We start from the raw sequence: 13,746 nt of genomic DNA, 5'->3' as shown, positions 1-13,746 counted from the left end.
AAAAAACTATGACTTTTACTAATTTCCAAGGCAAAGTGCAGCTGGTGCTCATGCCTTATTTAATTTCACTGCTGTATCTTTTATGTTTACATGAGAAAAGCATTCAGTAATGATGTTTACTTGTTCCAAGTGCACACAGGGCACATAAGCACATCATTAAAGTTACATTATGTTCTTAGGGACAAAACTTTCTCAGGTAGTGGTTTAGCTGTACATGATGGACCCCGATGAGAGACTACTGTACGTCTTTCACCTAAAACAAGCTTTTTGTTTCCTTAAAAAGAAAAAAAGCCTTCAAGTTGATTTCTTAATCTTTTCTGGATGTGAACCTGTACTTGGTCTGCAAATTAAAATATATTTTCTTACCACTCCAACATAAATCCCCTCCAGCGCTTTTGCTCAACTCCTAAGAAACATGAATCTGATTAAATCATATTTGAGCTTACAACAGGCTCTGCCTGGAGGTGTGAAAACATGCCCAGAGTTCAGTGTGCCGGTTCCACCCGGTGGCTGCCACACATAATAAGCATGAGTGGAGAATGTTGCATAACACAAAATGTGTCCAGGGCTGAGGAAACAGTCATTTCCACACAAACCTTTAGTCATTTTGTCTCACACACAAATCAGCAAGTAATTTAGTTTACATAAGATTAAAGGTGTCTGTATAAAACTGCATCTTCATTTTTTAATCATCTCTGGTTAAAGGTGGGCTCTTTTTTTGGTGTTAAGAATCACCACAAGGGGGCAGAATTTTACCAAATGAAGGGTATGTTTCCATTCTTATTTATTTAAAGTATTTTTCCTTTTATATGCTTTTTAAATCTTAGTTAGCTCTGCTACCACCATGGGCTCCTTTTAATCCATCATTCATCACCTTATTGCTTGTTAATTGATGGGCTAATGGCTTACAAGAAGAGAAGCATGCACACATTTTAACTGTGCGACATGGTTATTATAATATTGGTATCTTTTTATGTCTAAAGTTTATATTATGCAGTGAGTTTTCACATTTTCTTTATTTTCACTTTAAAAAATAAAAAACAAAACAAACAACTAGATGTTCTTGTAACCTGTCTTTTTTTTATTATTAGTAATTCACAAAACAAAAGAGAAGAGATTAATGCTGCAGGATTAAACACAACAAGCTGGTGTTGGTATTGACAGCATCAATTACATCCGAGCCCCAACATGAGCAACCTGAAAGAAAAGTTGCTGCCTCTGCATCAGATTTCAGTCCTTTGTTGCCTCTCAAAAAGCTTTCTTTGTTTACTATTTTTCCAAATCTTTTATTTATTTTTGTTTGTCAGTTTTGCTATTGGAAAACAAAGTTAAAAATCACACACATCCTAAAAACAGTTAAGCCTTTCTGCAAGCTTTGTGGAATTTTTCCAGTTCCTGTTATATACTATACTTTTTTTTTTTTTTTTTTTAACAAAATGCTCCTTTAAACAATATCTTAAGGGTGCTGTGTGTAATCAAAGGTCAATGACAAAAACAAATGAAGATATCAGTAAAAACTATTTTTGTTGGTATCTAATCCCTTCATTGAAACAACTGTTTTGTTTTCCTTATCACAGAATGAGGCATTTATATCTGCTTGTTGTGTGTCAACCATACATGTTAGCTGGTGAATTTGTGCCATCATTTTTACTACGGTGTCTGTAAATGGACAAACAACTCTGTGTGTGAAGTGAGAACCCTCTGAGCTTTAATACTGCAGCACCCGGTCTGTTTGAAAGGTGCCCCGTTTGGAATAAATAATGCTGTAAAACCATAGAAGAAGACAACACGTGTCCACTTACAGATAAAAACGCAGATCATTGAATTATTTTGTACGTTTATATCTGTGGTCTGCATATGAAGTCATTTCAGCCCATCTTTACCACCAGAGTCTCACATGCTGAACCTTTAAACCTACTGATTAAAAATGGAACTGTTTTATAAGATCACCTTTTTAATATTTTGTTTTCACTCTAGTTATTTTTGCAACTTCAGACACTGTTTCTGTTTCATCCATATTCTGAACCGCTTTGTCCAATTAAGGGTCTTGAGGGAGCTGGAGCCTATCCCAGCAATCATTGGTCGAGAGGCAGGTACACTGGACGGATCGCCAGTCCGTCGCAGAGCCAACACGGAGAGGCAAACAACCGTTCACGCTCATTCTTAGAGACAATTCAGAGTGGGGCGGTGAGAGAGTGGAGAACATGCAAACTCCACACAGAAAGACCTCCGTTTGAGGTTAAATATGCACATACAGTCAGGAAAAGTCAGCTTGTCAGCCGTGACCAGGACTCAGTTTCCTGCCTCGTACGAAGCCGATATTTAATAAAAAGCAGGTTAATCATGACGTGATCATAATGTTGCTTATCGTCAGCCTCAGCTGCAGAGTTAACAGTGTGTGTGTGTGTTTGTCTAGGTGACCATGGATACGTCAATATCATCTCGGCTGGACAGCAGTTTAAATGACACGGTGACAGATGGAGAGGAGAATCACATTGACGGCACTCCATCTCCCGCCGCCTCCTCTCAGGTATGCACATTTTATTATCACCAGCGTAGCTGTTCATAACTGACTGAGTACCGGGATTTAAGTATGTTCATCAGCCTATGATCACTTTCAGACTATGAAAATGTTCTCATAAAAACACTTTTCTTGTTTTAGTCTTTAAGTTTCCTCTGGATTACAGGTTTCAGTGGAAGCTGAGGGCTCAGTGGTGACTGTGGTCCAGTTATCTGATGGTCAGACCATACCGGTCCAAGGTGTCATCCAGGCCCCTCAGACCTCAGTTATTCAGTCACCACAAGTACAGACTGTTCAGGTAGGGCTCACAACTCACAACTCTGTGTCACTGGGTAAAGCCAAACAGCAAATTGGAACCAATATTTCCATCATTAAACATCAGTAACTCAACATTAGCCATAACCAAGTAAGATGTATAAGAAGTTCAGCCTGCGTACTGTAAAACTTGTCAGAATCAGCTGTCCAAGGAAGTCTAAAGACAAGCCGCAAATCAAGTCCAAGTCTGTTCATACAGTATAAACTGTCAGATGACTCAGACCGTACGCCTCAGGTTCAAATAATCATATCTTCACACAGTTCCTAAAGTTGATAAAAGGGTCAAAAACATAAAAGATCTTCTACAACAAACATGATCTTAAACAAGATTTTTTTTTATTTTTTTATTTTTTTTATGAAAATGATCCAATAATATAAAGTGTGTATGTCAGTGTTACTTGGATTTGCAGGTATTAAGAGACTCTTAATACTCTTAACTTATAAGCCACCTCTTCCACTAGTCAGGACTGGTTTTTATCTTCCCCAGACTTGGTTAATCAGCAGAGATGACTTGTTAAACAAAGGTGTGCAGTGGTCTGCAAAGTCAAAAAGGAAGTTCCTAACCAACTCGCCATTAAAGTTTACAAGTCCACCAGTAGAAGCGCTGCTTCTCTCTCTGTTTGTTAAATATTACCCCAACAAGTCAGAGAGCTGCTGAAAAGTTCTGTTGACAGATGAGACCAAACTGGACTCTCCGGTTTGGTTTCTGTTCGGATAACAAGCATGTCTTACATTACATGAATACAAGACGTACTTTGGCCTGTTTTTAAAACCAGATCAGCTTTTCATCGTTAATTAAAAATGTTAAAGTCTGGAGATTTAAGGAAAAAATCAGGATGATCTGTATCTCGACAGAAAATATATCTTTTTAATGCATTCATTCTTCATATGCAAATATATTTAACATTGTAAAGGCTTCATAGATACCACCCCTAACCTTAAGTGTGTCCAAAAAAAAAAGTTAAGTCACGATTAAGTTAAACTGTTCTGGTGTACAACTCTATAAAAAGTACCAAGGAGCAGTAAACCGTCTATTTTACATCATATTTTATACTAATGTTTAGATTGCAGCATCAGAGTCGGTGTGTTTGTCAATGAACGTTCAGCTGCTGTGTGGAGGCGATGCATTGTATCTGCTAATAGGATTGATGTGAGCAGCAGGGCCTGAGGTTTAAGCTCCTCAGTGTAACCTTCACGTTCAGGAGTTGTTTTAACAACAGCTCCAGAAAGCGGACACACATCACACACACACACTGATCTGAGAGGTGTAGCTGTGTGCGGAAATTAATTTAACTCCCGTATTGAGGTGATATTAGACGTACGGACTGTATTCCCAGCGCTGGAACACAATGTTGTGGGAAGGGAAATGAAAGAATCGTTAACAAGAAGCAGCGTCAGCACATGTGCAACATGAGTTGCAAAGCAGACATAATTAAAAAGAAAAGTAGATTTTTTTGTTGTTGTGGGGAAATGGGTTAGGAAAGAGATTAAATCTTCAAACTGCGACGTGAAACGCAGCAGAAAAACACCACAAAGTGGTTTAAATGACTGATTTCAGCCAGTTAATAAGCCTGTAAATATCCTGTCTCACTAATTCTTGAAATTTCTCCAAAACTTTAAAGTTCGCATACACCTCTGTAAGCTGGAATCAGATGCAGAGCGAATAAAAGTTACACACACTTCTGTGTCATCTGCACACGTCTGTTTACCCTTGCACCTTGGCCTCGTAATAACATTTCTCTCCAAAGGCACCAAGACAACGCAGCGTTTCTACGCATGGCCATAATTCACCATGGAATCATAAAAGCCTGCTGTTTGATGACACAATCACCACATCCACTCTATATTTGATTTGAATCTAATAACACAAATTGGCCGACTAAATATCACCGTTTATTCATACTACAATGGGATGATGCATGTGGAGGCATGCACAAATCATTATGCAGTATTAAAGGAGTCGTAGAGTCTCCGTTGAGGCATGTAATGGGTTGAAAAGATTAGTGCATAAAATGATATCCTCCTTCTTTGACGTCATCCTTGTCTTTCATAAACATTCACCATTAACAGGGAGAAACAACCCCCAAACTATTAACAGTTAATATGAAAGATGCTGCCGGTATTTAACCCAAAAAAAAAACAAAAAACCACAATTAGAAATGTCTATTTTTAAATGCTTCCTGTAGATTGCTGCTGTCGCAGAGCTGGAGGAGGATGAGTCGGTTACAGACACGCAGAAGAGACGGGAGATTCTCTCCAGGCGTCCGTCTTATCGGTAAGAAGGCGTCAACGGAAACGTCACGGTGAAAAGCGCCATCGCGTTGTAACAGTTTGCAGAAACGGGAAACGGGCTTCTGTTCTCCTGCAGAAAAATTTTAAATGAACTCTCATCGGATTCGCCGGCAGTTCCTAAAATCGACGAGGAGAAGCCGGAGGATGAGATGCCAGTCTGCAGCAGCCCTCCAGCATCAGTGCCGAACTCCATTTACCAAACCAGCTCAGGACAATACAGTCAGTACTGGTCCGCTCAATGCTTCCACACACTTTCTGTAAAATGTCTCATGCTTTGCGTTTTTTTCCCCTTCCTGTTCGTAACGTTCAGTCTGTGAGTGAAGTAACAGATTGCTCAACATAAACAACCGAGGAAGCTCAGATCCAGATTGCAGAAACACTTTTTAAAGAAACTGTCTGAATTCATTCATTATTAACTGCATGAAAACAAGATTTAATGCACAGTAGCTGAATAATACTGCAGCAGGAGAGTCCAGCCAGCCGCTCCCGCTTTTATACTTCAGCCGAGCTAAAAGCAAACTCTGATCCCACACAGTTGCCATTGCTCAGGGGAGAGCCATCCCACTCAGCAGCCCTGCAGCCGAAACCCTTCCGGGGAGCCAGACTCTGACGGTCACCAGCTCTCCCACACCACAACCCGGAGCCGCTGTCCTGCAGGCTGGAGACTCCCCGCATCAGTTTTACATCCAGGGAGGGCAAGTGCTCATCCAAGGTGTGTGAAGAGTAAATACTTGAGCAGGAGAACATACTGTGTGTTAAATCAGAGAAAGCGTTTTCACTCGTCACTTCCTAATTACAGCTGTGATCATAGCTGACATGACGGTGTGTGTTAAACACACTGATAACACATAATCCCCTTTGTAATCACGGGATTAAGGCCTCAACATATTATGGGATCATAAAATGGACAGCCTGGTTGTTAACTGCCATAACCCACAATTTGCCCCCAGAGACAGCAGATTATGTGGAAATGAGGCTCAGACATGTCATTAAAGATTTTAAAATGACTTCAAGAAGAAATTTCTACTGATGAAATGTTTTCATCAGGCTCCTGATGTTTACTTTTACCTTTGGCTTAAACACACACACACACACACACACACACACACACATCTTTAAATTACCAGGAGTGTGTTTGTTAGTCCTCTGTGAGTCTGTGGATTCCTCTTCTGACTGATGGGACCTTGTTCTGCTCGGCGTGACGGTCTCCCCAGCTCGGTGTCTTCCTCCTTCAGATCATCTCTCTCCTTTTGTGCTAAATCTGACTCAGTTTTCTGCTGGGATCTGATCTGCTGCTTCTTATGATTTTTCCAACAGCTCAGTAAAGCTTTTCTGACAGCAGAGTGATTGGGACTTCTGCTTGTCACGAATTATCTCAGAGATTTTGCAGTTTGTGTCTCTCTTAACTCCTGCTGCAGCTGGCACGATGCTGCGTGTTATTTCTATTAATCAGTGACACACAAACAACAGATAAGATTTCAGCTGATATTTTTTAAGACTGACTTTCAGTCAGCATGATGGGTCCTTGTTTTTTATGCATCTTATGAAGCAGAGCAGGAGAGCTTCCTGCTTTTGCAGATATTTTCATATAGCGTAGATGGAAACTGGGAGTCCACTCTTCTTCTTCATCTCTACAATTACGTGTATAATATGAGGTTTTGAAGTTGGACAAACCCAAGCATGAAGCCTTTGAATAGACAGAAAACAGCTGTGTTTTCTTTCCCGGATCCTTCCTTCATCCTTAAAGCTTTTGCTTGAGCTCTGTGTAGAGTCCTCGGGGAATCGTCTGAATCTCCTAAAACATCTGGACCATTGAATCAGCAAAGCGGTTCTGGTCCTCCTGCCTTTAATGTCAGACTGCCTCGTTCCAAAAACAGCACTTTGCTTTTTTTCTTGCACTTAGCTTCAAAGTGGGGAGATTTCATTGATGGCATAATGGTGGCTGCTGGTCTTCAGACACCAGGAGGAATGGTCTGGAAAGTCTTTAGTTGTTCTCCAGTAAAACCAGTGCAAAGTAGCAGTCAGTGCTTCATGAACACCGTTGGAGTCCAACAGTTGCAGCTGTTCCCTTTGACAAAAAAAAACTTAATGGTTCATAATTGTATAATTTCCTGCTTCTTGATGTTTGATATATTCTATAAATCTGTCTGATTCAGTGTCTATAAAGAGCCTGGAAGAAACAATGAATAACTGCATCTGCGTACCAACTGAATGAGTTTACAAGGATTAAAATGTACAAAAGAATCACATCTCTGCAGCATCTGTCATGACCTTCTGACTGGTTTAGTTTTGGTCTCCCTCCTGTTTACAAATCCACATATACTTGTAACACATTGTCATTTTGCCGAAGTGTTTCACGCAGCATGCGTCACTGCAAAATCTGCCGGGTGCCATTTCGCAATAGTTTACTGATTTACAGAAATTTTCTTCTGTATCCCATGATGTAATGTGCCACTGCCACCATAAAACTTAAAAGTTGTTTTAAGTTATTCATCATTATTATAATTCTTTCTCATATTATTATTATTGTATGACAGCTGGGTGACGCAGCATAACTTTGTTTTCTTTCTTCTTCTTTTGTTTTCTGATTGAGTGTTTCTCTTCTTCTCAACATCCTGGTAGGCGTTACCTCAAACACACGTAGGTAAATATAATAGTTGTATCACAAAGATACATATATTTTTAATTGTTTCTGCAAGTATTAAACAAGAGAAAAGGCAGCTAAGCCACTGTTAACTTACGTCTCTGAAACTGACTAAAAATGACAGCATGCTTCAAAATAAAGCGATTATAGGGTGAAGTACTGCGAGTGATGGATGTAGTACCTATGATACGTAGTATGATGTTGTAGGTGGTTTTAAAACTGTCCTCAGCTGCTTCTGACTGATTGAAAATGACCAAAAAAAAATCACAGCATGTAGGAGAGCGTTATGTAATTGTGTTTAATAGTGATACAGAGGAGAAGACTGGCATGGTGTCTGATTAATCTGCCTTTTCTTTTTCCTCCGTCACACTGTATGGGCAAAAGGAATATATTGGATGTTTTATTTCTCACTTGTATATATGTGTGTATGTGTATTGACTAAAGGAAAAGTCCAAAAAGGGAAGTGCTTAATCTTAGTACACGTCTGTGGTCCAGATTTAATATCTGAGACATGTTAGATGACATTGTTTTTAATGTAAGCTGATATCAAGCTACTAGGAATAAAAGAAAAATCAAAGTTTCAACCTTTTAACCTTTTAGTCTTCAAGTCTATTGATTTTTTTTTTTTTTCTATTTTCTTTCTGGTGACTTATTGTTTCATGTAGGTGTTGTGTCTGTTATATTGTGCCAGTGTTTCCAGTTTTTGACCTTTAGACCCTTTCACCATGTTAGTGTCAATGTTTCAGTTTCAGTAAGCTCCTGTTTTTCTCATGTTTTCCTGCTCTTTCCAGTGTTTGGGTTTAGTCCAACTGAGTGGTGCACATACCTCCAGGCTTATTTCCTCTCATCTGCAAAGCTGTGTTGTTGTCTTTTATTGTCTCTCACATGGTATTTTCATTCATATTACTGTAGAAAAAAATAAGCAAGTACTTTTTTTTAATAAAGAAACAAGAGATCGGGATTATTTAGCTTTTTATTTCTGAGTTATAAACTTTCTGAATAGTATTATAAGATAAACATGTTTGACTTTTAGAGTGAGCAAAATGTCACAACTGTAAGTATCTATTTCAAAAGAGTATTGTGTTACAGGGATTTATTTTTAGGGCTTTAAAACTAACCTAACCTCTGTTTTCCCACATTTCCAGTCCATTTAAGCAGCCTGACAAGTAGTATTCAGTATAATAAAATAACTCTTGAGCACTAAAGGATGAAGGAAGCTACAGCATGTTAAAACCACAATGAAACAAGAAAGTGGCGTAGATGTGAAGTATCCTGTGATTACGGTTCCTGTTGACACATTACTGAGATTGTGGTGGAGGATTTTCCCCGAAAAGCCCAAAGCAAAGTGTTTATAATAAAGTCTTTTCATCTGCTTGGTAAAAAATCACCGTTTATGATTGCTTAAAACACATGATGTCAACCTCTGTTACCTTTTTTCCTTCATTCCTTTCCAACACAAACACAAACAAATTCAATCAGGGAGCTCAACAGTTTGCATGGCAGCCACTTGGGACACAATATCCTCTTGTTTGTTGAGCGTCTCTCTAGTTGCGTCACTGGTGCTAAAAATACAAGCCCTCCACTACCACCCTCCTCCCTGCCTCCCTCTCTCCCTCCCTCCCTCCCTGCCTGCCTGCTCACATTGTTTCTCTCCTTCAGCGTCTGTTCCACACGAGGGAGGAGGGGGGAGAGGTGGGAGGACCTCTAATCCAGGGTGTTTTACTGACTTCAGCGGGCATGAGTGATGTCATTGTGATGTCAATGCCTGTAATTGTAATCAGGCTGTAAAGTTGAAGAGCGACCACTCTGATTCAGACAGAGCTGAGAGGAAAAAGGGAGAAGCAGAAAGAGATCCAGGTAAAATAAAAAAAAAAAAGGGGGAAAGAAAAGTAGAAGTTTTTTTTTTCTTTCCTGAGGTTCTTTTTCCCCCCGCTGCCGGGTTGCTGGATTATTGAAAACAAGAGATGGCTGTAACAGGGGATGAGACTGAGTCAGGTAGAGTTTCCTCACATGTTTCTGTGTGTTTTCTGCAAAATCTCGCATGTATTTTTTTTATTTCAAGCTTATTTCTCAGCTGCTTTTTCACGTAAACAGACTGAAAAGTTGAGTAGTTTGTCATTTAGAGGCTGTTTTTTGTTATGAAAGAGTATCTCTGTGATTATCTAGCAACAGATTGTAAATGCTGGAAGATGTTTGCTTGTGTTCATGTTGCGTTACTTTGACTTAATCGGTCCTAAAATTCAGAATGAAACATGCAGAAGATGTGACAGTTTAGGGTTGGAAGGGGAAAAAAAAAGGAAACAGACCGAACAAGCCAACAGGCATTTGTTTTGTGTGGACGTTTTCACACACGCACACACACAAATACACACAGATCTACACGATCTGCTTTCTGAACCACTAAAGTGGTTGTCAGGCAGACGGACAGGGAGAGGGAGAGAGGGGGTGAAGAAGTAAATGGGCGGGTGGGGGCAAGATAGTTGACGCTTTGACGTCACCGTGTTTCCTGGAACACAAGCAAGGCAGGGAAGAGGGAATGTAAAACGTGCGAGTGAGACGCACAAACTGACGTCAGCACAGCTCGAGTCACTGTGCTATCGCAACAAGAGAGAACGGGTGAGATAGCCTGTGTGTGTGAGTGTGTGTGTGTGCACCTGCTGAGTCTCTGTGGATCAATGTGTGTGTGTGTGTGTGTGTGTGTGTGTTTGGAGAGCAAAGAGGGGGTTGAAAAGAGAGCTCCGAAGTGAAAAGAGAAGCTGAAACGGAGCGGTTAACTGTTGAGTCATCTCACTGATGAGTCAACTCAAAAAGCACAGAAACCACTTCCACTGAACGGGTTCGTTTCTTTTCAGGGCTTCTCCAGAGAAAGTGCTGCTTTTCTTTGAAAAATGTCGTCTAGCAGTTATCAGAAGCGCACAGCAGTCTGATAAACGCAACGTCACCTCCCAAATACTAAAAAAAGATGCCTTTTCAGGCTGGAAACTGTTGGAAAAAGCTTTGCAGGAGTTGCTTCTCTGCTACTCGCCGGACCTGGGACTTCTGTTCCCATGGTTACGGCTGCTTCATCCTGGGGCATGAAGAGAATTGAGCTTTTTAAGTGTGTTGAAGGCAGAAAATGAGGGCCTTAACTTGGATAGCTACAAGATGCTTCCCATTGGAGATTCAATTGAATTCAACTTTATTTATATAGCGTCAAATCACGGCAATGCCATCTCAAGACTCTTTACAGACAGAGAAGAAAATATAATGAAAGCCAATTCATGATAGCCTATATAAGGAAACCAACAGATTGAGTTGGGTCCAACTGATTGTGTAGATCATCAAAGGTGTTGAATCAAGTTGAATCGGTTAATTGCGTCTTGTTGAAACATTGCATTTCCATTAAAATGTACATTTTTAAATGCAGTTCAGCTGTATAAGAACAAATACCTGCTGGTCAGGTCAGTCGCGGTCAGAGGAAATTCACGCTTTGAGGCAGGAAGGCAGACGGATGAGGTGCTCTTGGCTGAAAATGATGTCTAACATCCTCTGGTGAAGAAACAGAGTCGCTATAAATTATATGAAGAAAAGAAAAAGGGTTGCATAAACTGCTCTAACGCTCTTGTCCATCTTGACCCACAGCCGCCACTGGAGACATACCCGCCTACCAGCTACGTTCGCCTAACTCAGGCCTGGCTCAGAGCATCGTGATGGCTGCTTCTCCCAGCAGCATGCAGAGCCCCTCATCGATGCACGCCGAAGATATCACCCGCAAGAGGGAGGTTCGGCTGATGAAGAACAGGTAGCTGGCGATGCAGGGGAAAGATCGTTATGTTTACAAACCGCATTAGATCTACAGCGGGGGAATGAACCGCCTGCATTCTTTAAGGGTTTGGAGAGAACATGAGCAGCTATTTCTGGAGTCAGAATAAGCCAGTGTTTATGGTACAGTAAATAAAAAATGCGGTTAGTTTGATGTCATTACGAGCATGGAAGTGTGTGCCAAGGCTTGTATCTTATTATCTGTGCTGCAGTAACTCTGTCAGAGCAGAGCTGCATGTGCAGCTTAACCGCCTGGAGGCCAAAACTGCAGCATAACGCTTTCATAGAGCAGTAAATGTTTCTGTTTTATTTTCTTCAGTAACCGTTTGTCTTAAAAAAAAAAAAAAGATATGGAGTCAGTGCTGATGGATTATGCATATCTCAAACTAGATTTTCTTCTTCTTTCCTCTGCAGGGAGGCAGCACGCGAGTGCCGCAGGAAAAAGAAAGAGTACGTCAAATGTCTGGAAAACCGCGTGGCTGTGTTGGAAAACCAAAACAAGACCCTGATTGAAGAGCTCAAAGCGCTGAAGGACATATACTGCCACAAAGCCGAGTAGCAGACGCTGCTTGTGGCCGCTGGCTGAAGACAGTTTACAATCTGCAGCAGCATTACAGAAAAAAACACACAAGAAGAAAAGGAAAAAAAAAAAAGACTTCAGAACAAAAACTGCTTTGATTGTCTTTGTTTCTCTGCTCACTCAGGCCTGATTCACGCCAAATTCAGAAGTGACGTGGGAAATTCAAACAGCTCAAGCTTGCCAGTTTTGCTCTTGTTCTTATCCTGTGTACTTTGCATGTGAAGACTCAAGTGTTGCACACACTGCGCTTGCCGTCGCTGTCGCGCGCAGGGGGGAGAGGCCGGCCGGCGAGAGTCGGATGAAGATGAGTGGAACAAGACGAAGAGGTACAGGTGCTTCCTGAAGCATGCAGGAGGAAGAGGGGAAGGAAGGGTCAGCCATGTCTGGCAACCAGCGAGTGTCTCCGGGGTCGAACGAAGTGCACGGAACACCACACCGATCCACCACCAGCTGCAACAAGCCAACGTGTTTACCTGACAAAGTCATGTGTGTGTGTCATTTCTGCTTGTGTTTTTGGTTGTTGCATTCCCATCATATAAAAGCACAAAGAAGGAGAATCAAGCTTGTTTTCTTAGTGAAGTGATGTCGTGCATTTCAACATTCTCTGTTTCTGAAGGAGTTTTCAGTTTTAGGTGGATTTATGATAAAAATCTAAAATAGAAGAAATGAAAATGAATGTTTTTTTTTTCTTTTTACAAATGTCAAAACATGCCAGGTCAATGTAAAGGGGCATTACCTAATCTGAATGCTAGAAGGATATAGTTTTCCCTCTGATAAGATCGATTTATTTATCTCTTTAGTCAAGGCACACAAATTAAATAATCTTTGATTGAGACGATAAATAATTTAAATTCACTAAAAAATCAAAAGCGGCAAATATTTCATCTTAAAAAACAAACAAGAAAAAGCCTTTCCAGTCAACTCTTCTGCTTACCTTCGACTCGGCACCCTTTTATTGTTCTTTCTCTGTTTTAGATGATGGATATCCGCGGTGGAGTAAAAACTGTACTGATTGTGGCGTAATATGGAAACGCTCTGTTTAAAGGGTGACGCCAGTTTCTTAACTCTGTTTTTTTTTTTTAACAACAGTTTATTTTAAATACGTGTATAACATCATCAGCTTGTGTTAATATTTCAGCTGTTGTATGAAACCGCTTACTTTGTTTCTGTTGATGTAGTAGTTGACTTTTTGCTTTAATCATGTCGATAACTGACTCGGGCTGCCAACGCATTTCTAGTGAGATATTTATCCATTGTTTAGTTGAATGACTGTATGTGTCACACGGTGACAGTCTCACTATTTATCTGCCAATTCCTTTCATGGTTTGTTTTGTTGGTTGAGTGCCCACTCAGCTAGCAAATAAAAAAAACAAAACAATAAAAAAAATTGAAACAAAACAGTCGTTATGATAAAAATTGAGTTTTTTTTTTTTTTTTTTTTTTTTAGTATTGATGCGTTTTTCCGCACTTTGCTTTAATTGTTTTAAAAAAAAAAAAGAAAAACTCCATATTTTTTTCTGTGTTCTTCTCTCGGTGTACTTCTTGTTTGAATTGTACAAATGTGGTTGTTTATCTAATAAAATGTTCAAATCT

General features: G+C 40.2%; 1 protein-coding gene across 2 annotated transcripts in view; it reads left to right on the top strand.

The window, feature by feature from the left end:
• crema (cAMP responsive element modulator a) overlaps positions 1 to 13,746 on the top strand; it is a 14,439-nt gene extending 693 nt beyond the window's left edge. Inside the window, exons 2-8 of one of the 2 annotated variants that reach the window (XM_079243938.1) lie at positions 2,417 to 2,530; positions 2,688 to 2,819; positions 5,023 to 5,111; positions 5,205 to 5,347; positions 5,664 to 5,840; positions 11,394 to 11,553; positions 11,988 to 13,746. In XM_079243938.1, coding sequence (XP_079100064.1) covers positions 2,423 to 2,530; positions 2,688 to 2,819; positions 5,023 to 5,111; positions 5,205 to 5,347; positions 5,664 to 5,840; positions 11,394 to 11,553; positions 11,988 to 12,132 — 954 coding nt within the window. In that variant the 5' untranslated portion in view covers positions 2,417 to 2,422 and the 3' untranslated portion in view covers positions 12,133 to 13,746. Of the gene's footprint in view, positions 1 to 2,416; positions 2,531 to 2,687; positions 2,820 to 5,022; positions 5,112 to 5,204; positions 5,348 to 5,663; positions 5,841 to 9,525; positions 9,768 to 11,393; positions 11,554 to 11,987 lie in introns of those variants that run through there. The other variant, XM_079243939.1, reaches the window with a different exon arrangement.

This window comes from Telmatherina bonti, assembly GCF_933228915.1.
Source record: "Telmatherina bonti genome assembly, chromosome: 7".
Lineage (NCBI taxonomy): Eukaryota > Metazoa > Chordata > Actinopteri > Atheriniformes > Telmatherinidae > Telmatherina > Telmatherina bonti.
Note: the sequence above shows the minus strand (reverse complement) of the source record. Positions and strands in the feature narration are given on the sequence as shown.